The sequence below is a fragment of the Microcaecilia unicolor genome, chromosome 7, assembly GCF_901765095.1.
Source record: "Microcaecilia unicolor chromosome 7, aMicUni1.1, whole genome shotgun sequence".
Lineage (NCBI taxonomy): Eukaryota > Metazoa > Chordata > Amphibia > Gymnophiona > Siphonopidae > Microcaecilia > Microcaecilia unicolor.
This window is the reverse complement of record NC_044037.1, coordinates 124,785,624-124,800,091: the sequence shown is the minus strand read 5'-3', so window position 1 is coordinate 124,800,091 and position 14,468 is coordinate 124,785,624. Positions and strand designations below refer to the sequence as shown.

The 14,468-nt window shown below is 43.7% G+C and overlaps 1 protein-coding gene across 2 annotated transcripts in view; it reads left to right on the top strand.

Moving 5' to 3' along the window:
- KREMEN2 (kringle containing transmembrane protein 2) overlaps nt 1–14,468 on the top strand; it is a 190,645-nt gene that overhangs the window by 116,911 nt on the left and 59,266 nt on the right. For both annotated transcript variants that reach the window (XM_030210192.1, XM_030210191.1), the window contains 4 exons: nt 9,306–9,397; nt 11,745–11,869; nt 12,975–13,128; nt 13,504–13,836. In XM_030210192.1, coding sequence (XP_030066052.1) covers nt 9,306–9,397; nt 11,745–11,869; nt 12,975–13,128; nt 13,504–13,836 — 704 coding nt within the window. The remainder of the gene's footprint in view (nt 1–9,305; nt 9,398–11,744; nt 11,870–12,974; nt 13,129–13,503; nt 13,837–14,468) is intronic.

The window sequence follows — 14,468 nt, the reverse complement described above, 5'->3', positions numbered from 1 at the left end:
GGGGAATTGCTGGATAGGGATGAATGGAGGGGCCAGGTGACAGAGGAGCATGGATTGGAAGGGCAGGACTCAGGGAGAGGGGAATTGCTGGATAGGGATGAATGGAGGGGACAGATGGGCATGGATGGATATGGATTGCAGGGCAGGCCTCAAGGAGAGAGGGGAATTGCTGGATAGGGATGAATGGAGGGGCCAGGTGACAAAGGAGCATGGATGGGCATGGATTGGAAGGGCAGGACTCAGGAAGAGGGGAATTGCTGGATAGGGATGAATGGAGGGCACAGATGGGCATGGATGCATATGGATTGCAGGGCAAGCCTCAGGCAGAGAGGGGAATTGCTGGATAGGGATGAATGGAGGGGCCAGGTGACAGAGGAGCATGGATTGGAAGGGCAGGACTCAGGAAGAGGGGAATTGCTGGATAGGGATGAATGGAGGGCACAGATGGGCATGGATGCATATGGATTGCAGGGCAGGCCTCAGGCAGAGAGGGGAATTGCTGGATAGGGATGAATGGAGGGGCCAGGTGACAGAGGAGCATGGATTGGAAGGGCAGGACTCAGGGAGAGGGGAATTGCTGGATAGGGATGAATGGAGGGGACAGATGGGCATGGATGGATATGGATTGCAGGGCAGGCCTCAGGGAGAGAGCGGAATTGCTGGATAGGGATGAATGGAGGGGCCAGGTGACAGAGGAGCATGGATTGGACTCACACTTTCACTCTGACTCTCAAACAGTCACTCTCACATACACTCTCCCAAACATACACACTCCGAGGAAAACCTTGCTAGCGCCCGTTTCATTTGTGTCAGAAACGGGCCTTTTTTACTAGTAAATTAATACTGTAAACTTGATCATCTAATGGTAATGATTAGAAAACAGTAAAAGAAGGATCACACCAAGCAAGAAGCATATCAGGAGTGAGATTCTTTAAATTCCTACCCACTTGGTAGTATGGTGGAGGACTCCTTAAGGAGATCTGGGGAATCAAGTATTTAAAGTGGAGAAAGTAATGATCAAACCGTGGGTCAGGAAGAATATTTATCTGTAAAGTAGGAAAGTTCACAGAAGAAATCACTGAATCTGTGTCCTGCAGAGTGTGTGAATGGACATACTGAATTAAGTTATGGTTCAACAAAACATTATTGATGTTGAAAGCAGTTCCATTAGAGGTCACGGACACATCTATGTTAAAGTCCTCTAATAGAAGAAATGGTTGAGGATCATCTAGGTGGAATGATAAAATATCATATAGAGCCACAAGAGAGGAATGGGTGACTGGGGGTGATAGGTAAATTAGTAAAAATTGGAGCGAGGGCTTAGAGTGAATATAGACAGATAAGCCTTCTAAGAGAGGGGAGGAATAGGAATGAAGTTGTGTAAGTTGAACTGCAGATAAGACTGCAAGACCACCTCCCTTTCTTTTTGCTACACGGTTGGAATACATACAGTGATAGACTGGGGGACAAGATTGTTCTGAATAGAAAAGGTCCAAATGTAATAACTAGGTTTCAGGAAGGCAAAGGAAATCTAATGAACTGTCTCCTATAATATGAAGAAATATGTTAGCCTTGCTAGCCCTTGCTCTCAGTAAAATGCAGGCCAATGGCTCATAATAAGAGCTAGGCTTCTTAAAATCAAAATCATCTCTGATACAAAAGAGAGCTAGCTTGTAAAAATCAGAGATCACCTTTGACACAGTTACATTTCACTGTAGCAAGTGCTGAGCTGGCAAAGGAGGGGGCATTTGCTTTGGGACTGGCACCTGCAAGACATCATGAGCAAGAGTTGCTATTGTTATGTAGAGATAGTACTGGGTCAGCTGCACCCCGGGGGAGAACATCCAAAGGGGGGGCTAGGGAAAGGTTTGGGGAATATGCAAAGTCATCTAACAAGATGCGCTCTGAGCATATCTTGTTTATACTTAGAGCTTCATAACATGTGAAGTCATTTTGATCAAACTGATAAGGGCCAAGAACCCTGGTGACAAAGCTAGTGTCCATTGGAATCAATTGGGTCAGAATAGTATATAAGCAGCAGTCTGAGAGGTATTAAATCAGAAGGGAGAAGGAAGGCTACAAGAGAAGGCTGGAGAGAGAGACGTGTCGTGAACTGCTGCTCAAACCATACGAATACCTGATTTGCCTGTACTGCTATTGGTGAGATTGAAATAAACTATCTTCTTATATCCCAGCAAGTCCTGCTGATTATGGAGTTTGTTAATTCCTGGACTGTGTAAGAGCAGTCTGGGGGAGTATGAGATCAGAATAGGTGGTGAGAACACGCAAATTAAATACAAAGATCATGAATGAAATGGACTTTTTTGTGAATTGAGCAAACATTTTGAAGGCCAATAGTCAGAGACTATATCAGGTCTGGAAATGGAATTTAGGTAAGAGGAGGAAGCTAAAACTTGTATGAGGACTTTTGTCAGCACAGATGATCTTACCTTGTATGAATTGTAAATGAATCTTCCAAACTGGTAACCCCAGAGAACTGGGATTGAATATGGGTTCTTCAGAGTGATTAGCTGCAGAACAGCAATGAGTTGAATGAGAAAAACAGCCATATAGAGTGGTGCACAAAGGAGCTCCATCTATATGGCTCCTTTGTCACATTTCTTTGCTGTGCGTCACAAAGAATACTCAAATATAAAAAAAATAGAAGGGTGATGTCACCTCCAGTGACATGATGCTGATGTGGCTTCAGGGTGGGAGGGGGTATCAGGAAATACAGAGCCTGCAAAGACAAAACAGAAAACATAGTAATTTGCACTCATGATGATAGACATGGAGAGAGAAGAACAAGAGACCATTTAAAGAGAGTTTGGGGAAAAACCAGAGAAAATCAGAAAAGAGATACTGGTACCAAAGCAAATGGAAAAATGCACAGACAACAAAGGTATAAAAATGAATATTCTGAATGAATTTATTAATTAGAATATGTCGGCTTTAGGATGCACATCTCTGATATCTTGGTTTTCAGTTTATATTTTTCTAGTATTGCTTATATGCAAAGTTGGACTTCTTGAAGTTTACAGTTTTGTGGTGGTAGTGGGGGGGGGGGTTGTTTGCTTTTCTGTTTTGTTCTTTGGGGGGGGGGGGTTGCCTTCATATCTGTATTACTGCTCTGTGGTCCCTTGTTTCATATGTGTTTTGATTGTGTATAGTTACTGTGTAAAAAAAATGTAGCAGTCTGTTCTGTTTTTTCATTAGTTAGTGTATTGGTGTTTTAGGGCCTGGTGTAATATTTACAGTGCTGCCTTCTTCTGCAATATGGTTGTTGCTTCTTGAGATCTGCTAATTTTTTATGGTATGTTAAGATTCTGAGTGTTTTTTGCCCATGTTTGTGCTTAGTGTTTTGCGGTGGACGGATTGTATGTTGATCTTACTGAGGTGACATCGAAACTTTAATGTAATTTAATTTGTAATAACATCAGACAAGGTTTTAGAACATTTTGCAGGATCTGATGCAGGTATGTTGAGATGGTTGTCTTTATAACAGACTTGTAAGTCTGATCAGATTTAAAGTATGAGACACTAGCTCTGAAGGATCTTTAAATAAACTTGATGGGAAAAAGACCTGATCCTGGGGCTGGGAGAAGTGGGTTTGGAGTTAACACAGGGAATGGGGATGGGAGAATGGGCAGATGAGTGGACGAGAGTGGAAGATACAAAGCTCACAGGTAGGTGCGATTTTAAAAGAGGGGAAACTGAGGACTAGAGGGTGAGAGAAGGAAAGAATGAGGGGTAAAATCTAGCTGCTGAGCTGGAATGCACAGGAGAGAGAACAGAGAAAAACAAAGAAGGGGAACAATCAATGTCAGAGACAAATTTAGGGGCTCTTTTACAAAAGGGTTCATAAGTACATAAGTATTGCCATACTGGGAAAGGCCAAAGGTCCATCAAGCCCAGCATCCTGTTTCTAACAGTGGCCAATCCAGGTCATAAATACCTGGGAAGATCCCCAAAAAGTACAAAACATTTTATACTGCTTATCCCCAAAATAGTGGATTTTCCCCAAGTCCATTCAATAATGGTCTATGGACTTTTCCTTTAGGAAGCCGTCCAAACCTTTTTTAAACTTCGCTAAGCTAACTGCATTTACCACGTTCTCTGGCAATGAATTCCAGAGTTTAATTACACGTTGAGTGAAGAAAAAGTTTCTCCGATTCGTTTTAAATTTACTACATTGTAGCTTCATTGCATGCCCCCTAGTCCTAGTATTTTTGGAAAGCGTAAACAGACGCTTCACATCTACCCGTTCAACTCCACTCATTATTTTATAGACCTCTATCATACCTCCTCTCAGCTGCCTTTTCTCCAAGCTGAAGAGCCCTAGCTGCTTTAGTCTTTCCTCATAGGGAAGTTGTCCCATCCCCTTTATCATTTTCGCCGCCCTTCTCTGCACCTTTTCTAATTCTACTACATCTTTTTTGAGATCTGGTGACCAGAATTGAACACAATATTCGAGGTGTGGTCGCACCATGGAACGATACAAAGGCATTATAACATCCTCATTTTTGTTTTCCATTCCTTTCCTAATAATAGCCACAGCAGCACACTGAGCAGAAGGTTTCAACGTATCATCAACGACGACACCTAGATCCCTTTCTTGGTCTGTTACTCCTAACGTGGAACCTTGCATGACGTAGCTATAATTCGGGTTCCTCTTTCCCACATGCATCACTTTGCACTTGCTCACATTAAACGTCATCTGCCATTTAGACGCCCAGTCTCTCAGTCTCGTAAGGTCCTCTTGTAATTTTTCACAATCCTCTCGAGATTTAACGACTTTGAATAATTTTATGTCATCAGCAAATTTAAATACCTCACTAGTTACTCCCATCTCTAGGTCATTTATAAATATGTTAAAAAGCAGCAGTCCCAGCACAGACCCCTGGGGAACCCCACTAACTACCCTTCTCCATTGAGAATACTGACCATTTAACCCGACTCTCTGTTTTCTATCTTTTAACCAGTTTTTAATCCACAATAGAACACTACCTCCTATCCCATGACTCTCCAATTTCCTCTGGAGTCTTTCATGAGGTATTTTGTCAAACGCCTTCTGAAAATCCAGATACACAATATCAACTGGCTCCCCTTTATCCACATGTTTGTTCACCCCTTCAAAGAAATGTACTAGATTGGTGAGGCAAGATTTCCCTTCACCAAATCCATGTTGCCTTTGTCTCATTAATCCATGCTTTTGAATGTGCCCTGTAATTTTGTTCTTAATAATAGTCTCTACCATTTTGCCCGGCACCGACGTCAGACTCACCGGTCTATAATTTCCCGGATCTCCTCTGGAACCTTTTTTAAAAATCGGCGTTACATTGGCCACCCTCCAATCTTCTGCTACCGTGCTGGATTTTAAGGATAAATTACATATTACTAACAATAGCTCCGCAAGCTCATTTTTCAGTTCTATCAGTACTCTGAGATGAATACCATCCGGTCCAGGAGATTTGCTACTCCAGTTTGTAGAACTTCCCCATTACATCCGCCAGGTTTACAGAGAATTCATTAAGTTTCTCCGACTCATCAGCTTCGAATACCATTTCCAGCACTGGTATCCCATCCAAATCTTCCTCGGTGAAGACCGAAGCAAAGAATTCATTTAATCTCTCCACTACGGCTTTGTCTTCCCTGATCACCCCTTTTACTCCTCGGTCATCTAGCGGTCCAACTTATTCTTTTGCCGGCTTCCTGCTTTTAATATACCTAAAAAAAAATTTTTACTATGTGTTTTTGCCTCCAACACAATCTTTTTTTTGAAGTCCCTCTTAGCCTTCCTTATCAGCGCTTTGCATTTGATTTGACATTCCTTATGCTGTTTCTTATTATTTTCAGTCGGTACCATCTTCCATTTTCTGAAGGATTTTCTTTTAGCTCTAAGAGCTTCCCTCACCTCACTTTTTAGTGGCAACCTGGAACTACCAGCGGCCCAACACAACTGCTAGAGGTAGTTCCACCTTGAGTGCGCACCATTTCCGGCACTATGGAAATTTTTTCTGTAATTGCGTGGAGGTAATCCGGTGGTAATCACTGCCCAGTTACCACAGGGTTACCACAGGAGTCCTTACCGCCACCTCAGTGGATGGCGATAAGTGTTCCCCCCCCGCATGGCCACATGGTAAATGCAATTTTTTATGCATGGCCATGTCAGTTTTTGGCCTTTTTTACCCTCTGCATTAAAAAGGGCCCTGGCGTGCAGCAAAAACTGCCACCACTGCTACCGCAGGGCTCATTTTAACGCTGCTTGGTAAAAGGACCCCTTAGAGAGGAAAAGAAGACAGGAGAAGAAAGAAGAAATAAAAATAAGACCCTGGAAAAGACTTAAATTAAGACTACACAAGAAAATTTGAAAGGTGAGGCTGAGACCAAGTGGTTTAGTAAAATAAAATGCCTAGGCCACAAATGGAGAACAATTTTATTTTCACCTAAGGCATTGGAATATGGCAGCTTTTGAAATGTGCAAATCTGATCATTTTTTATTTTACATAGTACAGAAGAAAATAATTTCTGTTTCTCCAGTATCTGTTTAGGGATCTATGGCAGTCTGACTGGTTCTGGGTTTGTTTTCCAGCAGGAAGTATATTGATATTCTAGGGTTCTGCCTTTTATAGGTAAGGTTGTTGCTACTAAGTCCTAGACATTAGTGCTGCTTTATTATGACAGATTTTCTAGATAGGTCTGGAATGTGTTTCTTGTAGGGGTTTGGTTACTGGAACTCAAAAGGGTCCGTCCCCCCCTCTCTCCTCTGATCCCTACTACCTTGGGAGAGATGGTGTTAAAGGAGCCCATTCTATTCCAGCTACACCACTGCATCCTCTCCTTAAGTTTGTCAGGCAGTCAATCAGTTGATCAAACTGCACCCAGAAAAGAATCAGTGCAGCACTCTTAATTCAACTACTTACGGTAAGTTCTTTTTTCACTTATATGTAATAAATAGTTGGGAATTAAGAGACCAAGTCTTCTCCTTGAATGTTGAACTCATTTTAGCTCACTGTTAGTAGTGCATTGCTAATGTGGCCTTCAAACATAGGCTGCCTGTTATAAAATTACATCCAAAATGTATAGAGTTTTAGTTTCCTACATGGCCTAGGTGTTGGTTAGAATTTATTTATATATATGAGAAGCAGTTGTTGATATTGAGCTAATTTTACAACAGGTTGCCTAGATGGAATGGACAAGAAGGTGTCTATTTGCAGCTGATTTTATAAAGACAAGTGGATGCCTATGGAGTTCATTTTCGAAAGAGAAAAACATCTAAGAAGTGGCATAAAGCACCATTTGGACGTTTTTCTCACCAAAATGTCCAAATCGGTATTTTTGAAACCCATTTTACAGACGTTTTTTTAAAAGCAGACCTTGGTGAAGAAAATGCAGTTTTTAATAAATTGTATTGATGCTCCTAGGGTTCACAATCAAATGCCCAACTTGGCTATGTTTAGCCAAGAATAAAGGCTGTGTCAGGGGCATAAAGTACCAGTTGGTGCAAATGTAAACATTCCACCAACATAGGTTAATATGCATCTTCATGGGTCCGTTTGGAACAAGGGTAATGCACATTGACTTATGTTGGTGGACTGTTTAGGTTTGCACCAACTGATACTTTATGCCCCTGATACAGCCTTTATTCTTGGAGAAACATGGCCGTATCTGGCATTTGAGTATGAACCTTTGGAGCATCAATATGATTTATTAAAGATATTGTGGACCGATTGCCTTCTTGTTTTCTTACCCCAGACATTTTTCTATGCAGTACATCCAAATCTCAAAGGGGCATGTCAGGGTGTGTTAAGAGTGGGATGTTGGCATTCTAAGACCTGGGCGTTTTTCAGCCATAATGGAACACAACGAAAATGTCCAGGACATAAAAATAAGACGTTTTGAGCTAGACCTGTTATAATAATGACTAAGCAAACAAAAAAGAAGCAGAAACTGGGCCTTCAGGATTGAGAAAAAATGGAGTCCTTTAATATCACAAATACCCGACATGGGCCGTGTTTCGGCATACAAACGCCTGCATCAGGGGTCAATAAACTCCTATCAGTCAACTTGCAAACTGTAGCGCAAGAGGTGAGTAAACCGATCGGGGTAAAACTCCCATTGTTTGGACAGCTCGTCTCTATTCAGAAAAACGCCTTCAAACCTGACAACCGCCAGTCATAAAAAGGTGCCCTAAATGATCAGATGACCACTGAAGGAATAAAGGAATGACCCCCCCCCTTACTCCCCCAGTGGTCACTCACCACCTCCCACCCCCCAAAAAATGTGAAAAAAAATGATACATTCCAGCCTCTATGTCATCCTCAGATGTTACAGCCAGTTCTATTAGAGCAGCAAGCAAGTCCCTGGAGTAGCCTAGTGGTCAGTGCAGTGCACTGTGGAGAAAGTGTACTTGTGGTGGAAAGTGTGAGCCCTCCAAAACCCACCAGAAATCTGTGTACGGTACCCACATATACTGCAGCCATAAGGGCTATTGCAATGGTGTATAGACATCCTAGCAGAACAGTGGGACACTCTAGGGGGCACTGCAGTGGACTTCACATAAAAGCTGCTAGGTACACATCTCACTGTTACCCCCTTATATTGTATGGTGAGCCCTCCTCCACAACCCACCAAAAACCTATTGTACCCAGCTGTACACCACCATAATAGCCCTTATGCCTGCAGGTGTCACCTATATGTAGGTACAGTAGGTTTTGGTGGGTTTTGGAGGTCTCACGCTTTCCACCACAAGTGTACTAGTTAGAGTGGGATATGGGCCTGGGTCCCCTTCTCTACAGTCCACTGCACCAACCACTAGGCTGCTCCAGTGACCTGCTTGCTGCTCTAATAGCTTTAGATGTTATAGCCAGTCCTGTCATAAAGGCTAGCATATACTGTTTCTTTCACATCTTTTGGATGAGTGAGTCAGTGACCACTGGGGGAGTAAGGTGGGCAGTGTCATGCCTTAATCCCTCCAGTGGTCATCTCATCACTTAGGTCACCATTTTGTGACTTAGGTGTGATTGAAACAGGTCTAGACCACAACGTTTATTTTTTAGCTCTGGACATTTTTGCTTTGTTCCATTACGGTAGGAAAAACAGCCAAGTTTTGGGAACACCAAAATCACGCCCCCTTGTGATTTGAATGCACTGCAGAGAAAAATAACTCAAATTTGAGTTTCAAAAATCGTGATTTGGATGTTTTTCATTCAAATGACACTTTATTCCGTTTTTGAGAAGTATTTTTGGAAAATGAGCCCGATAATGTTATAAGAAGTTTCACAGTTTTGACTTGTTTTCTACAGGAACCCAGATGGTGACGTGCAACCATGGTGCTATGTATCTGAGACAGAAGAGGGCGTCTACTGGAAGTACTGTGACATTCCCACCTGCCAAAGTAAGACATCCCTCTGGACCCTCTCACTTCTGCTCTTGCGAGGGACAGTGATGTCGGCCCACATGGTCCTTAAGAAAGCTAACATACCTAGCCTCTTTCCCCCAAAATCTGAACCTGCTTCATTCAGCACTGTAGCCTGACAAATACGACTTTTTATTGAGTTCCAAAAATAGTCAAAGAAGGATTAAAATAAACAGCCTGTGGTTGGAAAGTCATAAAACAGGTTTATTATCATTTCTTTTATTTTATTTAATTTGTATTGAAATTTAGGTAAAGAGAGAGGTAGTCCTTTGTATACAAGTACCAAGTTGACAGTTTCTTGACACAGTATTAGCCAGTGGTTTCCCGCTGCCTTCCTCCGTCTTCTTTACCTCCCAGCTAAGACTTGAAAGTAGATGGATAGCTGAGTTGGCCAGAGGCCAGCTACCTGAGAGAAATCACAGTGTAGGATTTGAACTCAGGCAAGCAACCAACCATTGTACACATTGTATTTTTTCTTTGCCATGCTGTAAAAAGTCAAGACCAGAGAAAAATTTAACCCCTAATTATATAAATGGCGCTTTAACATGCGGGTGCTAATTTGGGCATGCGCCTGATTTGTGCATGCAATTTAATTGAACAACGAGCCAATTAGTGCCAATAATTAAGAGCTAACAATCAGTTATCAGTGCTAATTGGCATTAAAAATTATATGCATATATTTATGTGCAAGGATCCATGTGTAAATATGTGTTGCTCTAAAAAGGGGGCGTGGCTATGAAGGGGCATGGGCGGATCAGGGACCTTCCCACAATTTATGCACGCTGTTACAGAGTAAGGGGGATCTACACCTAATTTAGGCGCAGGGATTTACATCAGGGTTTCGTTGCTGTAAATGGTTGCATCTAAATGTAGCCATGGTTCCCGGCACGTAACACTATTTTATAAATGGCGCCTAACTGAGCACTGTTTATAGAATAGCCCTAAGCCCTGTATTTTTTTTGGCGCCAATCTTTAGGTGCCATTTACTGAATTTACCCCTATAAGGGTAACGTATAAGCCTAGCTTTATAGCTGTCTAAGCTGTCATTTTAGGATCTGCATAAGGAGGTCAAATTAGCAGAGACAATCAGACCTCTAGTGCTTCTATGATGTGCTTCTTTCCTAGCAGGGGCATAGCCAGACACCCAATTTTGGGTAGGCCTGGGCCCAACATGAGTGGGCAGAAGAACCCCTCCCCGTCCCACAGGTGATTTGGTCTCTCCTTCTCTCACCTGCATGCGATATGGTCTTTCAAACATCCCCCCTCTGCCGCATACCTTTTAAATAGCAGATTTTCACCAGCAGCGAGCAGCAACTAATACACACTGCTCATGCTGGCCCCATAGCCTTCCCATTGATGCAACTTCCTGTTTCCACATAGGCGGGAATATGTCAGAGGGAAGGCTGTGGTGTGGGGTCTATGCAAGCAGTATGTATCAGTCGCTACTTGTGCAGGTGAAGATCTGATATTTACAAGGTATGAAGGAGGGACAGTTGTTGGGCATTTTCAGCTGGTGGAGCTTGGGAATCCCTGCCAGCCACATCATAGGTGTGCTGCCACTGGATGGGCATGAACCCAAAGTGGGTGGGCCTGGGCCCACACAGACCCACCAGGGGCATAGCCAGACCTCGACGGGAGGGGGTCCAGAGCCTGAGGTGAGGGGGCACAGTTTAGCCTGCCTCCCCCAGCCACCAACCCCCCCTGCCACTTTTGACCCTCCACTCCCGCCGCCGACTGTCCCCCATCACCACAGCTGCCAGGTACCTTTGCTGGCGGGGGTCCCCAACCCCCACCAGCCAAAGTCTTCTTCGCTGGTCTGTTTCTGTGAGTCCTGACTCCTGATATCCTGCGTGCACGTAACGTGCAGGACATGCATACAGGACGTCAGGAATCAGGACTCACAGAAACAGATCAGCGAAGGCGCCATAGACCGGCACTGAAGAAGATTTTGGCTGACAGGGGTTGGGGACCCCCGCCAGCTAAGGTACCTGGTGGCGGCGGGGGAGGGGGGATTGAAAGTGGCGGGGAGGGGTGGCGGCGGGGGGGGGGGGGTCAAAAATAGAGGGGACCAGGGCTCCATCTGTGGGGTCCCATGCCCACATAGCCCCACCTAGCTACACCCCTGGGGTCCACTCTTAGCTATGCCACTGTTTCTTAGCAGGAAAAATGACTGTGTGAATGTTGTTAGGTTGTTGATTTTTGTAATTTAATTTCAACTGTAGGCATCTACGAATGCTTGGATTTCTCTGTCTTGTGGCTGTTGTTTTCTTCCCACAGTGGTAGGTCGTATAATATAGTCCCTATTTTGTATCTTTTTTTCTTACAGTGCCTGGATATATGGGATGTTTTCTAGATTCAGGGAATCCATTAGCTCTTGCAGGTAGCAGTGGCACCTCCACCAAACTCACTGTGCAGGTCTGCATCCGTTTCTGTCGAAAGAAAGGGTATCGGGTAAGAAATGAAGTGCTCTGAATAACAGAGAATTAAGTCTGTTCGTCTTTCCCTTTATTCCCTTGCTCTCTCATTTTGTATCTTGTGCTATTGTTTATACTGTCCTTTCTTTCTGGTGTTCTGGTTCTGTTTCCATTTGGTATAATATCAGGCATATTTTCAAAAGAGAAGGACGCCCATCTTTCGATACAAAGCGGAAGATGGGCGTCCTTCTCCCAGGGTCGCCCAAATCGGCATAATTGAAAGCCGATTTTGGGCGTCCCCAACTGCTTTCCATCGTGGGGACAACCAAGTTCCTGGAGGCATGTTGGAAACGTAACAAAGGCGGGACTGGGGCCTGCTTAACACATGGGCGTCCTCAGCTGATAATGGAAAAAAGAAGGGCGTCCCTGATGAACACTTGGCCGACTTTACTTGGTCCATTTTTTCTTGCGACCAAGCCTTAAAAAGGTGCCCGAACTGACCAGATGACAACCAGAGGGAATCGTGGATCACCTCCCCTTTCTCCCCCAGTGGTCACTAACCCCCTCCCACCCTAAAAAAATACTTTAAAAATATTTTTTGCCAGCCTCAAATGTCAGATTCTAAGGAGCAATTGTGCTGACCTCAGTGATTCTAACATCATCTCAAAAAAGAACAAAAAATAGCTAATTCACTTGGCTCTTTAACTGGCTTCTCTTGTATGTATGATATTGAAAATTGTAGCAATTGCATATATAAGTGGCAGGAAACACAAGTGTACATTGAAAGATCAACACTCACACATGTAAAGCTCTGAATAATGCCATTCTTTTTTGGAACTTTTTTTGTGTGTGAGAAATGGTTGTTGCCTCTGGACATACTGGAAAGAACACATGTATTTGGTAGCATTCTTATATATATTTAACAAAAGGCTCCATGTTCAGCAGAGCCTTTTGTAAAATACTTGGAGAATTGGGAACATCCTGTCCTGGATGTCCCAATTCCTACTTCAATATCCAGTGCAAGATGAGGCTTCACTTAAATATATATTCTAGGATAGGCAGATAGGTGGATGACTACATAGATGGATCAGTAATCAAATAGCTAGTCATATGGACAGATGCCTGCCCTTTTTTCTTCACAGTATGCAGGTGTGGAAGCTGGCTATGCCTGCTTTTGTGGGAATGAGACAGACATGAGAAAGAACCATCGTGTCAGTGCAGTGGAGTGTGATCAAGTGTGCTTTGGGAAGTCCAGTGAGCTGTGTGGGGGTGATGGCAGGATTGGAATCTATGATGGTGAGTATGGCTCCACAATATGCACATGGCTATCATGGTTTTGATGAGTGATTCCCAAAATTAATATCACACTGCTCAGCTAACAGCCCTTTGTATAAAAGAAGACATTGTAAAGCTAGTACTTTATCTAATTAGTTTAAGGCCTTATAAAAAGATGCGAATGTTTAAATTTCTCAGTCACAATTAATCAAAAACTATGTAGCCAAACTATAATTTTATCATTTTTCAATTGCTGGCTATGACAGATACCAAATTTGAATCAGGCTGCCCACCCCTCCCTGTGCCCCTCAAATACATAAATGATTTTGTATGAACATCTGTGTCAGTCTTGAAGGATTTTGGCCAGTGCTTACCATTGATATATTTTTTGTGCAGTGGCAGTTGGTGCCTGTGAGGGTGACGACAACAATACCTCCGGTGTCATCTACTCCCCAGAGTTTCCAGATGATTATGGTGCAGACAGCAATTGCACATGGAATGTGCGCCCCTTGGGCTGTGTGGGTATGGAAGTACACTTTAAGATCTTTGAGATCCGGGATGAGAATGACCGAGTGGAGCTAAGGGACGGGCACACCAATAGGATTCTCGCACAATTTGATGGGCATCATAAACCAGAGGGAGTCATGATCCTGCTCACTGACTACCTACTGTTGACTTTCCAGTCTAATGAAATCTTTCAGGCTCAAGGCTTCGCACTCTGGTACCATGGTAAGGAAGTTAGTCTGGTCTTCGTTGTCTCTTATTAGAACTAAACCTAAGTCAGCTAGAGTCTAGAGAAGTGAACCTTTATCACTTGAGTCATTACTCTGCTCACTCACTGGATATCTTTCAGCAAGTCACCTAACTGTTGTAAGTTCATGTGGACTTTCTGAGGGTAATTTTAAAACAAGTCACTTATGTGTGAAATGTTGTTTAATGTAAAGATTTGTATCCTGCCAAATCCCTAATCAATCATATTCAAAGCAAGTAACAATATCATCAAATCTACAATCCTATATAATAATTCTTACCTCCAACGTTCTATGCGTCTGGCTACCTGTGTCCGTGACTTTCTTCAGAGTTGGTCTGCTAGGCTCCGAAGCCCTGGCTGACGTCACTGTCGCCATTGTGGCCACACCCCTGGGGGACGGGGCTGACCTGGGAGGGGGCAGGGCGCGTGACGTGGACGCGGATCAGGGCACCACCAGGGAAGGCAATGGGAAAGAGCAGGGCAGCTGGCAGCAGCCAGGCTGCGGTGATCAGGAGCAGGACCCCCCCTCCTCGGCACATCACCAAAGCCCCCCCTCTCGGCGCATCACCCCCCCCCCCTCAGCCCCCACCCCTCCCTGCAGGGCTATCCC